The sequence below is a fragment of the Rhea americana genome, unplaced genomic scaffold (genome assembly GCF_003343005.1).
Source record: "Rhea americana isolate MKP2758 unplaced genomic scaffold, rheAme1 scaffold_8, whole genome shotgun sequence".
Classification (NCBI taxonomy): domain Eukaryota; kingdom Metazoa; phylum Chordata; class Aves; order Rheiformes; family Rheidae; genus Rhea; species Rhea americana.
In genome coordinates this window covers 1,055,100-1,068,928 of record NW_028186978.1, presented here as the reverse complement: position 1 = coordinate 1,068,928, position 13,829 = coordinate 1,055,100, and the positions used below count along the sequence as shown (strand labels likewise).

Genomic DNA, 13,829 nt, shown 5'->3' with positions numbered 1-13,829 from the left:
AACCAGTATGTGAACATCTCCCAAATAATATTTTAGTTTCTCTTACACATGAAGGCTTGAATTGGATCTCTGTGTGTTTAGAATCGGGAATTAGGCAGGACATTTTTCATAGAGGGTCAAAGCAATGTTTTCATGTCAAGCAGCGTGACTTATTTTCTGACATTCTGCAAATAATGCCTTTTCTTTCTTGTAATGACAACGATGTATTAATAATCAGAATAAAATACTGAATACTCTGCATAACAGGAGACAGTTAATGGGTAAGCGTGTGATTAAGAGGATTCATTGTAACAGGAATTCATGGGATTACCTAGCTGTTGTGATATTATTTCTGAGTTACCTAAGGTSATCATGGTATAACTAATAGATTTATTTGTTCCCTAGCATTTTTATGTGTCACAGTGCCTAGAGCAGTTGAYAACTAGATTGTGCAGAAAAACACACAAAACACCATTCCAAACTCAGACTTTTTTCTCAGGTATTTTAGGCATTAGCTGTAACACATAGTAAGGGAAAAGCAAAATGTGCGCGACTTTTAGATTTCCTGAGGCTTTTCAGCCACCCGGCGTTGAGCAGAGAGGTTTTGCTGCCTCCGCAGAAGGTGCTCCTGTGCCGCAGGTGCGCGGCTCCCCCTGGGCTTTGGATCCCGCGGGGTAATTTTAGTACTGTTTTTCTCAGGCCTTTTTTTCTAGCGGAGGAGGAGGAGAAGCAAGGAAAGCCTTACCGTGGCCGCCGCACGCGCGTACGGGCGGGAAGGCCCCGGGAGGCAAAGCCCATCCCCTCTCGGAGGGGCTGGCCCGGCCCCGGGCGCCCTCCGCCGGGCGGGGCGCGGGGCGGGCCAGACGGCGAGGCCGCCCCGCCGCGCAGGCGGCTGGTGCCGGGGCGATGCTGGCGGTGCTGGGGGTTGTGTGGGCGTTGCTGGCCGCCGCCTTCCTGGCGGCGCTGCTGCTGCAGCAGGCCCAGGCGCGGCGGCAYGGCGGCGGCGGCGGCAGCGGTCTCTTCCAGGATCTCATCCGCTACGGGAAGACCAAGAGCGGCTGCGAGCAGCGCCCCGCCTGGCTCCGGCTCTTCGACGTGCCCAAAAGGTGGCAGGGGGCGGGCGGTTAACGGTCGGGCAGTTGCCGTTAAACGGCTCCGGGTTCGAAAGCGCGGGCCCGCGGCGCGTGGAGGTGGCCTCGCCGCTGCGGCCGGCGCCGTATTGCTGCTAATAGCACGCGGCTACGTTATYCCTGGTAAACGTAGCCGCGAGGAAGGGGCTTCTGCCTCCGAGGGGCGGGGGCGCGGGGCCGCGGCAGGCGCGGCTCGGAGCCGAGGCCCTCCGGCGCGGGGCGCCTCCCCGGCGGCCGCCCGCCTCCCCCCGGCCCGGCGCGGCGCGGCGGCCGCCGGGGCCGCGGGAGCAGCGGCTGCCGCAGCCTGGCCGCGGGGGGGAAGGGAGGGGAAGGGGGCGTCAGTCTTCTCTGGGGCGACCTGCTTCACCAGCAGTGCTCAGGCGTTTTTAAATATTCGATTATTTGACTAAAAATCAGCTGTAAAGCACTTCGGGGGCGGGCGTATGGTCTGACCGAGTTTTCTGACCGCTTTATGCAGCGAACAGATGCAGCAGTTTGCACAGAAGGGCGTAAGAAGGCGCCTTCGCTTCCAGTGCTCGGAGCGCAGGTCGCGACGCACCACAGAGCGCGTCCCCYGGCAGCTGCTGGGCCACCGCAGCAGCTGCAGCAGGGGCTTGGACCCAGACAGGCCCTCGGAGAGCAGGCACGGCCCTGCAGGCAGTGCTCGGGGCCTGGGCTGGCAGTCAGCTCTCCCACGGAAGGTGTGCTGTTGTGGACGAGTTATGGCATCAGGGAGAGGAGTTACGGGAGGAAGTCAGTAGGCCGGGTAGCGTCTGCTCACGTCTCTGAAGATGAGCAAGAGATAAACAGGGCATTCTTGGAGACCAGACAGCTCCAGGAGTCCCAGCTCTCCACAGCAGAGGAGTTGCCAGAGGGCTCTGTGTCGTGTGAAACAGTACATCACAACACTGTAGAAGAAAGCTGAGAACAAATCACTTCTCCTAGGARGAGAAAGGCTCTTACTCCTCCTGAAGACTTGCAGTTGAGGAATGGATTAATACCCTCCAGGCTGAGGAGGAGCTGAGCAAGGCTTCAAGGGAAGCAACTGGGCCAACAGACCCTGTGCCTTGTGGGAACACCTGGAAGAAGCAGCAAATGATTATTGTGGGTCCCTGCTGAGGGGACAGCCACCTACCTGCTGACCTGACCTCTTGTCCAGAGAGGTTTGCTGCCTGCCAGGGGCTCGAATATGAGATGTCATGGAAAGACTACCAAGGCTTGTCCATGTGTCAGACTATTACCCTCTGCTGCTCTTCCATGTGGGCTCTAATAATACCAAGGGCAAATTGTAAACCATCAAACAGAATTTCAGAGCTCTGAGGATGGTGGTCAAGGCTCTGGGAGTCCAATTCATTTTTACCTCAATCCTGCCAGTAAGGGGGAGGGATGGCAGGAGGAGTAGATGGATTTTCCAAGTTAACAACTGGTTGTGCCGCTGGTGTTGGCAACAGAGTTCTTGTTTCTACAACTATGGGACCATATTTGAAGATCGACAACTGATGGGAAGGGATGGGATCCACCTCAGTAAATCAGGTATGTTTGTCTTTGCCAACAGTTTGGCCAGCCTAGTGAGGAGGGCTTTAAATTAGGAAAGATGAGGGAAAGGGAGAGTTATAGAGACGTGGTAGTCAGCAAAATGCACTTCAAGTCAGGATGCCGTCAGCAATTGTGTGCCATTGGGGAAGTGCACACAGGACATGACTCTGGAGGATCCTCTTGCACCCCTCCTGGGAAACCTGGATGCTCGATTGCCTCTCTAAAATGCCCGTACACCAATGCACRCAGCATTGGAAATGAGGAAGAATTAGAGATATATGTGTGTGGTCACAGTGCCATGATCTCATTGGAATTACAGAGACACAGTGGGATAGCTCATGTGACTGAAATGCTGTCACGGATAGCTACATGGTTTTTAGGAAAGACTGGCCAGGGAGGTGAGGTGGTGGAGCTGCGCTTTATGTGAGAGAGGAACTAGAGTGTATTGAGCTCTGCCTAGGGGCAAGATGAAGAGCAAGTCAAGAGCTTATGGTAAGAATTAAAGGGGGGGAGGCTAACATGGGTGACATTCTTGTGGGTATTTATTACAGGCTACCTGATCAGGAAGAGGAAGTGGATGAGGCCTTCTACAGACAGCTGGAAGTAGCCTCATGATCACATGCCATTGTTCTCATGGGGCCTTCAACCACCCTGATATTTGCTGGAAAGACAACACAGCTAGGCACAAACAGTCCAGGAGGCTCCTACAGAGCATTAATGATAGTTTTTTGACACAGGTGGTGGAGGAACCAAAGAGGAGAGGTGTGCTGCTGGACCTTGTTTTAACGAACAGAGAAGGACTGGTTGGGGATGTGAAGGTTGGGGCAGGTTTGGCTGCAGTGACCACGAGATGGTGGAGTTCAGGATCCTGTCTGGAGGAAGCAAGTCAGTGAGTAGAACTGCAACTGTGGACTTCAGGAGAGCAGACTGTGGCCTCTTCAGCGAACTACTTGGAAAAATCCCATGGGTTAGGGCTCTAGAAGAAAGGAAAGTCCAAGAGAGCTAGTTATTATTCAAGCATCACTTCCTCCAAGCTCAAGATCAGTGCATCCCTGAGTAAGAAGCCCAGCAAAGGGGACAAGAGAACTGCATGGATGAGCAAGAAGCTCCTAGCAAAATGCAAACAGAGGAAGAAAGTACACAGAATGTGGAAGGAGGGACAGGTCACTTGGGAAGAATATAGGAATGTTGTCAGAATATGCAGGGATGTGATGAGGAAGGCTAAGGCCCATTTGGAATTAAATCTGGCAAGGGATGTCAAGGACAACAGGAGGGGCTTCTTCAAATGCATCAGTAGCAGAAGGGAAACTAGGGAAAATGTGGGCCTGCTACTGAATGGGGTAAAGGGGAGAAGATGGGGCCAGACTCTTTTCAGTAGTGCCAAGCGACAGGACAAGAGGCAATGGGCACAAACTGAAACACAGGAAGTTCTGCCTGAATATGAGGAAAAACTTGTTTACTGTGAGATTGACAGAGCACCAGAACAGGTTGCCCAGAGAGGTTGTGGAATCTCCTCTGGAGATATTCAAAATCCACTTGGACGCAATGTTGTGTAACATGCTTTAAGCGACCWTGCTTGAGCGGGGCAGGCGGTTGGGCTAGATGATCTCCAGAGGTCCCTTCTAACCTCAGTCGTTCTGTGATTCTGTGATATACAGCAGTTTTGAGGCAGAAGTTTGGGGACAAGAAAGTTAATTTTTTACATTAGAAATAGAAATACACAGTATCAGGCATAATCTTTCACTGGACTTGCTGAAGGAAAAGGGAGGGATATCGAAGCTGGAAAATAGTGGGTGTTGATGGGTAGATTTTCAGTGTGTTTGTTAGAAGAATGGAATGGATCTTTTAGTTTTATTAAGCAGATAGGTGAATTCCTTTCTTCCTCACTTTATCAGTCCTTTGGAGCTAGTGAATGCACATCCTCAAGCAAATCAGAGATTTCTCACTTTAGGGAAAAAAAAACAGAGGGGAAAGTAACTTCTTACATTGTAAGTTCAGGTTCAGTGTCTTTTACTTTCTCACGTATATTCTATCTTTTAAGCAAAAAAAGTCCAAAACAAAGCAGTGGTATACTACTTTGATYGGAAGTCGTGGGAATGTTGTTTCTAAGCCTTTTAATTTTAAGATTTTATTTTGTATTCCTTTTGAAAATCAGACTCTGCAAACCTAATGGTGTGTTATTTGGTTGCAATACTGCTTTAATGGAGCAAATCAAAATTAAATGTATGCATATAAGCTGTAAGATTGACTCTTGCAATTATCTTCAAAATTTTATTAATAATGCAGTTTTAGTATTGAAATGCAAATTAAAATGTGTGATTTTCATATAAAGTAAGTTACATATCAAATTAAAAGAACATTTAAACCAACCTTAAGTGGTGTAGACGACCAAAACACTGGCGCATTGTGCCTGTGCAGGAAGAATAGAGCAAGGCTTAGGGATATAGAGTCACACAGTATACCCGTCTATGTGAGGCGTGTAAATGCTGTAATTTCTGTGTCTGAAGAACAGTTGAAATAGCCTGTACTGCTGATGTTACACTTTCTGAATATTTATTAACTGCTCGTGGTAGGGAAGTGGCATGTATTCTTATGCTATGTTAGGAAAAAAGCTTTCAATTATTTGAACAGGATAAAATGTAGAAAATAAAGAGCATATGCAGAATAGATTGTTAATATTCAGTGTATTATTAGAAACACAATTTTGTGTCCTTTCCAGACCTACTAGGTAGCTACCCGCTTAAATTATAATACAGTTAAGTGTTTGATTCCTATAAGACAGAATGATTTTCCATAAGGTTCTCAAAATTATTCACTGTATACCAGAGCTTGTGGACAAATTGGCTGTTAAAAGGAGCATGTTGTAATAATATGAAGTTTGTTGTAAAGTACTTTGAACTAGAAGATGTATAAAATACTGTTTCCAACAAGACTTGCAATCTCCAGGACAAAATGAGTGATTCTGAAGTATTTTATGCTTATTCTCTGTCTCTTTCCATTTTTAAATGGCATCTAACAAACTTGCATAGTTATCCTCATTTTTTTGACAAAGTGTAATTCTGTTTTTAAAGATGAGGAATTGAGGAATAAAGAAACTTCAGTTACACAGTCTGTAGCGCTAAAGTGGGAATACAAGCCTAATCTCTTGAATCCTAGTCCTGCCCAGTATCTGTAAAACAAACCTTCCTGCAAGTCTAGATCAGGGAGCAGAGAAGGTGGACTCCTGAGTGTAACTGCCACTATGCAAAAATACTGTGGGTTTGCTTTCTTAAATCCATTTTCTATCTTCATTATCTTTTCCAAGGCTGCTTTTTTAAAATGCAGCATAAGGTGCTTATAACAGAAAGATAGTATAACTAGCTGAACCCTACGTGAACAGGCAAAACAAATATTGGATTACCCAAACACATCTCTTTTGCTAAAATAGTCACTGAAACAAACAAATTATTACGAAGACCTGGGATGCTATTTAACCTCAAAAATACAATCATCCTCAGTTTAATGATCTGGCCTGTAAAGATAACAGTAAGCCATATTCCTGCTTATCACTAGTGTTTTACTTGTGTAGCTTTCAAGCCACATATTTAAAAATGTAACTCCGTTTGTTATTCATGGAAAGATTGTAATGTGGTATCTTGCTTATCAGGCTTGTGGTCACAGGAAATTCCCAGGGATCCATTTAAACTCTGTGGTATCCTCAGTGAAGAGAAGGATTTGTAAAGGCTTTGTCCTTAATTGTAATACATTGCAAATGCCATGTTCCTGAGGTGGGTTCTCATTTGAATAGACCTTTCTCCAACAGATGTTTCCTACCACCCCTTCTTAAGAAAAATGGTGTCTGGAGAACCTGGCTTTTACAGTAAACTAGTCTTGAGAATTCAACATCTGCAAAATATTTCCATTACTAGAGTAGTCAACACTGCCTGCTGAAAGAATACAGAACATTCTGAAGTTAGCTGTTGAGGCATTTTGTATTTCCATTTATCTGTAACATTCTTCCAGACAAGCACTGTGTTTTCACTAGCCTAGACTTGTTTTCAACTTTGCCGTTCCATCTTGTGTAATATTATAATTCATTTYGGGTTGGTTTGGCAAAACTGAACACCCCTCTCCTTGAGGGGTGATGCATGTACTTGCTGTAGTGTTGGATTGCTGTGTCAGATGCATCCCCTGTATAGTTGGGATTGTTAAAAGCTTTCAGGGCACTGTTCAGCTTAGCTGGCAGAGTTTGTTTGCTGGTAACAAAAAGCAACAGGCTTGGGGAAAGTTCCCTGGAAAGCAATGAAGTAGAAGCCTACCAAGTAACAGGACAGCAGGGACCTTGAAACTTGGAAGTGGAGATACGGTTTTATCAAAATTCAAATTCCGTTTGTCTTTGAAGTGGAAAATGCTGGAGGGCTAATTTTAGTTGTGCTGTTGCAAATCAGCAGAGCAAACCTTGCGGTTCCTGTTTGCTTATTAGGAGAGGGAACTGGGAAGTTTTTACCTGCCTGAAGGGRCTGCCAGCTGTTACAGGTCATGTAGTTTTAGTGTGTTCAAGGAAGCTTGTTAGCTTCTGTGTTTCTGGCTGGGCCTCTCTATTGCTGCTGAGAGGGATCTGAACTACTCTGGGAGGGAGTCATTTTGTTTTATTTCACTAATTATGGTTGTTGTCCTTTCCTTCCTCACACTCACCCAAAATACAAGTTTTCTATAGCAAATACAAACTGTACAGGCTTTTGCAAGCATGTATGTTCTAGAGAAACAATATTCTTTGACTGTACAGTTGTATCCTAGTTTTGCACTGATGGAGTTATATTGTCATATTTTGCATATAACACATATTGTGTTATATAACATCTTTCTACTGTATGTGTTCATCTCTTTGCAGGTGTTGCTAGAGGTCATGATTGCTGTTCATAATCACAGAGATTTTCTTTTTAAGAGCAAAAGGAAATATTGTATCACTTAGCCGATAATAACCAGCTCAGACTAATTATATCCAGTTACCTATCATGATCATAGTATCTTTTATTTTAATGATGTGTAATATACTTTTATAAGTGCATAATGGGCCAGGAGTTCTTTTTCTTCAAAACAAAAGAGCATCTAGCCTTGCCTTGTAATCATTAAGAAGTAGTGATGATCTATCCTGTTTTCTGTATGATTCTAGCAGATCTTGAATTTCCAAAGGGGTGAGATATTTTAGTATATAGCCTGAGAATTGTTGAGGTTGCTTTTACTATCTGTATTTGTCATTCATGAGGTTTAAATACATCATGTAATACATTCACTAAAACCAAAGAAAGTAGGAATGCTACTATGTGCAACAACATGGAAATGCCCATAAAAATACTTCAGATGTGCTTTTCAGTTGTGTAAATTACAAAGAAAAAGCTATGTACATTGTAGTTACTTGTAAGCATTAAGTAATACCTTTGTTATGTGTGGTGGCTACTTTCTCCTCTTTATTGCAGCAACTAGTAAGGTAAGCTAAGGTAGAGGTATGCTGCTGCGTGTTGTTCCAGACAATATTTCTCTGGGGAAGGTGTTAGGGTTGTTGCTGCTTCATACAGCTGGAGTGCCTGTTTCTCTAATCATTGATGCTTGAGCCAGAAGAGATTCCTCTCCCCATCAGATAAGCATGTCCTGTGGCTACGTTTCCAACTAAGAAATGATGAAAGCAGTAAATTAATCAAGCCACTTTTTTTCTCCCGCAGGTGGTTTACTCACTTCTATGCTGTTTCCGTGCTTTGGAATGGCTTTCTGCTGATCTGGCTTATCCAAGCTCCATTCCTAAGAGGATCTCTGTCATCATGGCTTCAGCACCTGCACCATGCTCTTGGCAGAGCTTCAGAGAACGAGGACATGGGCAAGTATTTGAGATACCATGAAGCAGCCTTACGAATACTAGAAAGCAGCACCACCATCCTTTGCTGATATATGTATTCTTCATGTGCTATTTCATCAGCTGCTCCTAAACTAGACTCCAAATGACTTTCCTGGAATATCAACTCCCTTTGTCATTATTAAAGGTAGAAATCATTCTTATTTATGAATAGCTTCCAGCAGTGTTTTAGTAGACAGGGCCATTAGAGATAGTCTTGCTTAGTCACTGTGGTCAGCAGTGTCTCAGATGTACATGTTTTTCCAAGCAAGTAAACGTGGGGCAAAATTTGGGTAAGATTAGAGATAAAAGGAAAATTAGCTCTTTTGGAGAACTGTTGATGTTAGGTTTGTACCTGTCTGTTTCTAAGTCACTATTTTTTATCTGCAAGTAGATAGTGAATACTTGTCTGCACTCTTGGTTCTCCTGCTCCTTTGGCTGCACAGCTTTCGAAGACTTGCAGAATGCCTCTGTATCAGTGTATTTTCCAATGGCGTCATTCATATCGTACAGTATTGCTTTGGACTTGGTTACTACATTGCTGTTGGCTTAACTGTGCTATGTCAAGYGCCTGCTAATTTCAGGAATGGTAAGTGCCTGCTTAGTTATTACTAAAGTTGCGGGTTTTTTTCCARTTTGTTTTCATCATAGCAAATGGTTCATGTGGTTTTGTAAAGTGCTTGTGTGACAAGTATGTTAATTGATGAGATACAAAAATACTTACTGGCATAGTTCAAATTATCTAAATTTCAGTATATCATATAATGACCCAAGAGTGTGTCCCTGCACTCCTGATACAGACAAAAATACACACACATATATATAATTTTATATTAATCACCATTATTATTCCCCCAAAAAACATACCACTCTAGATACTTTCAGGATTCTTCCATTGACATACTTCTACTTCGTGAAGGGAAGTAATAGGTACCATTTCTCAAATAACTCCATTTTTTACTGGAGTATACTGTGGAGTACACAACTCTCTCTCCCAATGCATGTTATTATGTTTCACATCGGAGCTGCTATTTCTCCTCTGCACAGATGAACCATGAGCTGAAACATTTCAACTGGTTGTAGCACCTCTCCTATGATTGATCATTTTGTTTTGTTTTAGTAATCGGTCATTACTAAATATGTCATTTTAGAGAAGTTTTTAACCACCTTCAAGCATCTTGCATCAGTTTTAATATTCAACAGTGATTTTTAAAACATGCCTCAGATGTCCTATGTAGATAAAGCCTTTTTTTTTTTAATCTGGGCCTGCTTTCTCCTTTCTTCATTTTGTGGATTCTCAGAGATGTTATTTATTAACTTGTACATTGGAACTCATCCTTTAATACAGAGAGTTTTCTTGAAGACCAAAGTGGTTCGGTGTGTGTGCTTATTGTGAACAAGATAAACAGTTGTGTGTTGACCTGAGACATGATAGAATCTTTTATTGGGATGATAAATGTTATAAACAATGTTGAATGTGGAGGTCTTAGACTATCAATTATGCATATATCAGTTATACTTCATAGTGTACCTCAAACTACTGGATTGGAAACTAAATATTTGACATTTTTAATATAGAGTGGTTAAAGGAAAAGAACTATTAGTTAAGCWTTTAAGTCGCACGGGATTTAAAAGCATCTTTCAGGGAATTAAATACCAGTAGAAGTTTCAAGGCAATAACTTTTATTGCCATAACTATAACACACAGTGTTTTGGGATGATGCTTGGGAGGGTATTTCCTAGCCCTTTTATTAATGAAACATACTTAATTCAGGAGAAGATCTTTCTGTGCAGATCTGCTGGTATCACATCRTAGGAATTCTGATGTACGTTTGGGCCTCACTTCACCAACACAGATGTCTTGTGATTCTAGCTAATCTTAGAAAAAGCAAATCAGGTAAGGTATTTTGTTTCGGTGAGCAGTTTACTTGGTCAGATTTTTCAATTTTAAAAATGGCTGCAATGCAGTAGGCTTCTGAAGCATCTTTATACCTAAAACGCTTGTATTTTTCAGTTACTGCAGTTTAGCTCTCTGTAAGATTTTCAGTAGGTTAAATTAGTCTATTTGGAAAAGAGATTAGATGACCGAATGCAGAGTRTATGTGTGTTCCTGTGTGTGTGTRTATATATATGTATGTATATATAGTTTTACAAAACTGTGTGTGTAAATAAAGGCCTAGCTCCTTGTATCCCAAAGACGAGTAGTAATTCTTGGGATTTATGTCACTCCTCTGTTGAGAATTTGCTTCTTCTCTGTGTGGACTAAAACTAATTTCCTTGATCTATATTTACACACACAGCCGAAGCTGGTGTCTGTATTTATTAAGAACTGCAAAGCTGCCAAATCAGAGGGAGGTGGATGATGATAATTTTAATGAGGTTGCTGTTTTGTAATTATAAACAAAAAAGTTTGCAGCACATGCTATCTGAACTAACTTATCTCTCCACTTGCTTGCAGGAAAGGTCATAAATCTGAAACACAGTATACCTTTTGGAGACTGGTTTGAGAGAGTTTCTTGCCCTCATTATTTTGCAGAATTGCTCATATACGTATCTATGGCTGTCACACTTGGATTTCACAATGTGACATGGTGGTTTGTAGTGATGTACGTTCTTTTTAACCAGGCACTGGCTGCTGTTTTGTGTCATGAGTTCTATCAGAACACATTTGGCTTCTATCCAAAGCATCGAAAAGCATTTATACCATTTGTTTTCTAGAATATTTCTTTTAAATATCTTTAGTACAAACTAGGAAATGTTTTCTGTAAGGGAACCGAGGTTCCACAATAAATTAACACAGTTTCTCTAATTCTAGCATGGAAGCTTATGGCTTTAATAATAAGATTATCTGTGGTACTCATGCAGGAAAGCCCCTGTATCCTACAAGCTAAACAAAGATCAAATGATATTGAAGACTTTAAAATTGAAGAGATGTTAACTGGCTTTTATTTTATAATCACATTTTAAGTATAAAACACTTCAAATTATGCAATAAGCCAAAATATGTATATATGAAATCTGGATAGGAAAAGGAGGATCAGGGAATCATTTGAGCTCCTGTATTTAATGTCTTGTCTAATAYTTAAGCCTATTTTTTCTATTCTGTTCTTTGGATCACTTTAGATGGAGGCAAATTTTGTACTGTCTTTCTKTGCCTCCTTGTTGATAATTATAAAGTATTGGCTGTTTTTAACTGCAAGTGCAAGAAAGGTGAAGAGAGCTGTGATGGAGAAATGACTCATTCTCAGCAGCAGAGATAAACAACAGACCAGTCCTCTGCATTACCTCTTCTGCATAAAAGTCAGTATTCATTGGTGGAACTTCTTGTTTATCCTTGTACTTGGAAAATAATGGAAGAATCTCTTTCTAGAGAGATGAGAATAGTAGAGAATTTGCAGAATAATATTCTTAGTTATAATTGTGTCATTTAAGGTTATTGGAATCCCTCGTGTAACAAAGGGCAGTTATGCATGATGACAGTAACCATGGCTACACTGTTTTTTAAATAACCTATGAGAGCAGATGTAATGAAATACCAAGGAATAACACACACAGAAGCAGAATCACAGAGTCGTTGAGGTTGGAAGGGACCTCTGGAGATCGTCTAGTCCAACCCCCCTGCTCAAGCAGAGTCACCTAGAGCACGTTGCACAGGGTTGTATCCAGGCGGGTTTTTGAAYATCTCCAGAGAAGATATTCAAAAACATCTTCTCTGCAAGAAGCAAGATATTGCTTCTCTGGGCAACCTTTTCCAGTGCTCTGTCACCCGCACAATAAAAAATGTTCTTTTATTTGAACAGAATTTCATGTGTTTCAGTTTGTGCCCATTGCCTCTTGTCCTGTTGCTGGGCCCAAAATGAAGAGACTCCAGCCCCATCCTCTTCACATCCTCCCTTCTGATATTTATATACATTGGYAAGATCCCCTCTCACTCTTAACCACTAGCTGTTAAGTGTTGTAAAAAAAAAAWTAATTACTGGGGAGATTATATCACTTAACACAGGAGTAGTCTCTTGCATTTACCAGTAAACATTTTGGTACTTCTCATGGTACTGGAGTGAATGATCAGTTTGCTGATACAGCATATGGATGTTGGTGTTTCAGCTTGTTTTCTACTTACATGCATGTATTTAACCATTCTTTTGTATATGAGAAGAATTTACAGATACTGAAGTGTATCTTATGAAATATCTAATTAAAAAGGCTATGGTATCTTTTATTTCCATTTTGTTAATTTCTTTTTTCAAATTTGAGATGTGTGTTTACAAAACAGTTTGCATGAAATGTTGTTCCCCTCGGGGCTGTCATAACCACCTTTTTATCAAGACTTCTATAGCTTTAGTTCACTGTGGAACAACCCTTTTTTGGTACTTTATCTGGGGGGAGGGGGAGGTTGCTTCTGTTTTTTTAATGATCCTCAGGAGGTTCCTTGAGCCTACTTCAAAGCATTTCACATTTTACCAGCATCCTTTGTCCTGTTTACTAGACCGTTCGTTGCTGTCACTGATTCTGTCAGGACGTTTGGTTGAGAAGTGCTTGAAGCAGATACCTCTTGGGAGCGCTGTACAAATACAGCCACATCTCAAAGAGCACGTTCCTGACTTTGCCCACAGGGAAAGCSTGAGTGTATACAGCGTTTTTTGGGTTACACAGAATCCATCAGGTCTGCTGGTTTTGATACTTGTGCTTCTAGTAATCTAGATGTACATTATCATTTGGGCTGTATGTTCATGTTTTACTTCATTCCTGGGTATTTTTTCCCCTTCTTACATAATCGTGCTTTCAGCTCTTCAAYGTGCTTTCTCCCCGCCTTAGGCACCTCAAATCTGCAGCAGCCAGACTCTCGTGCTCCTGGCCCAGGGTAGGTGTGCTTTCGGGACTTGCCCGCTTCTCCCTAAGAGGCACAAAGCCTCCCTGCCAGCTTCGTCGGGACTCCGATGAGAGGGGCTAATACCTGACTTTATAGTGCCGCTCGGGCAGCCTGGCCCCCGGCGGTTGGCCGTTGGCCCCGCCCCGCCTCCCCCCGCGCCAGGTGAGGAACGCCCCGGCCCCCCCCCCGGCAGGGGCACCTGGAGCCCCGGGGGGCGGGGCCTCGCCTCACGTGACCGCCACCCTGCCAGCGGGCTCCCGCGCCGCGGGGGCGGGGCTGCGGCGGGGGCGCGTCGTCAGCGGGCGCCGCAGCCAATCAGGGGCGGGCGCGGGGGGAGCCGTTGCAGGAAGCCGTTGGGACGGCTGCGGGGCAGCGCGGGTGGCGGTCCCCGGGGAGGGGCGATGACGCGGCGCCCCTAAGACGGCCTCGCCGCGGGGCCGCGCCGCGC

General features: G+C 43.5%; 1 protein-coding gene across 1 annotated transcript; it reads left to right on the top strand.

The window, feature by feature from the left end:
• The first annotated feature begins 853 nt into the window (after positions 1–853).
• On the top strand, positions 854–12,730 carry SRD5A3 (steroid 5 alpha-reductase 3). The gene is made up of 5 exons (XM_085322734.1): positions 854–1,085; positions 8,345–8,496; positions 8,906–9,100; positions 10,286–10,408; positions 10,970–12,730. Exons 1-5 carry the CDS (start codon positions 886–888, stop codon positions 11,227–11,229), a joined length of 930 nt encoding a protein of 309 aa, XP_085178860.1. The 5' UTR covers positions 854–885; the 3' UTR covers positions 11,230–12,730.
• The last annotated feature ends 1,099 nt before the right edge of the window (positions 12,731–13,829 follow it).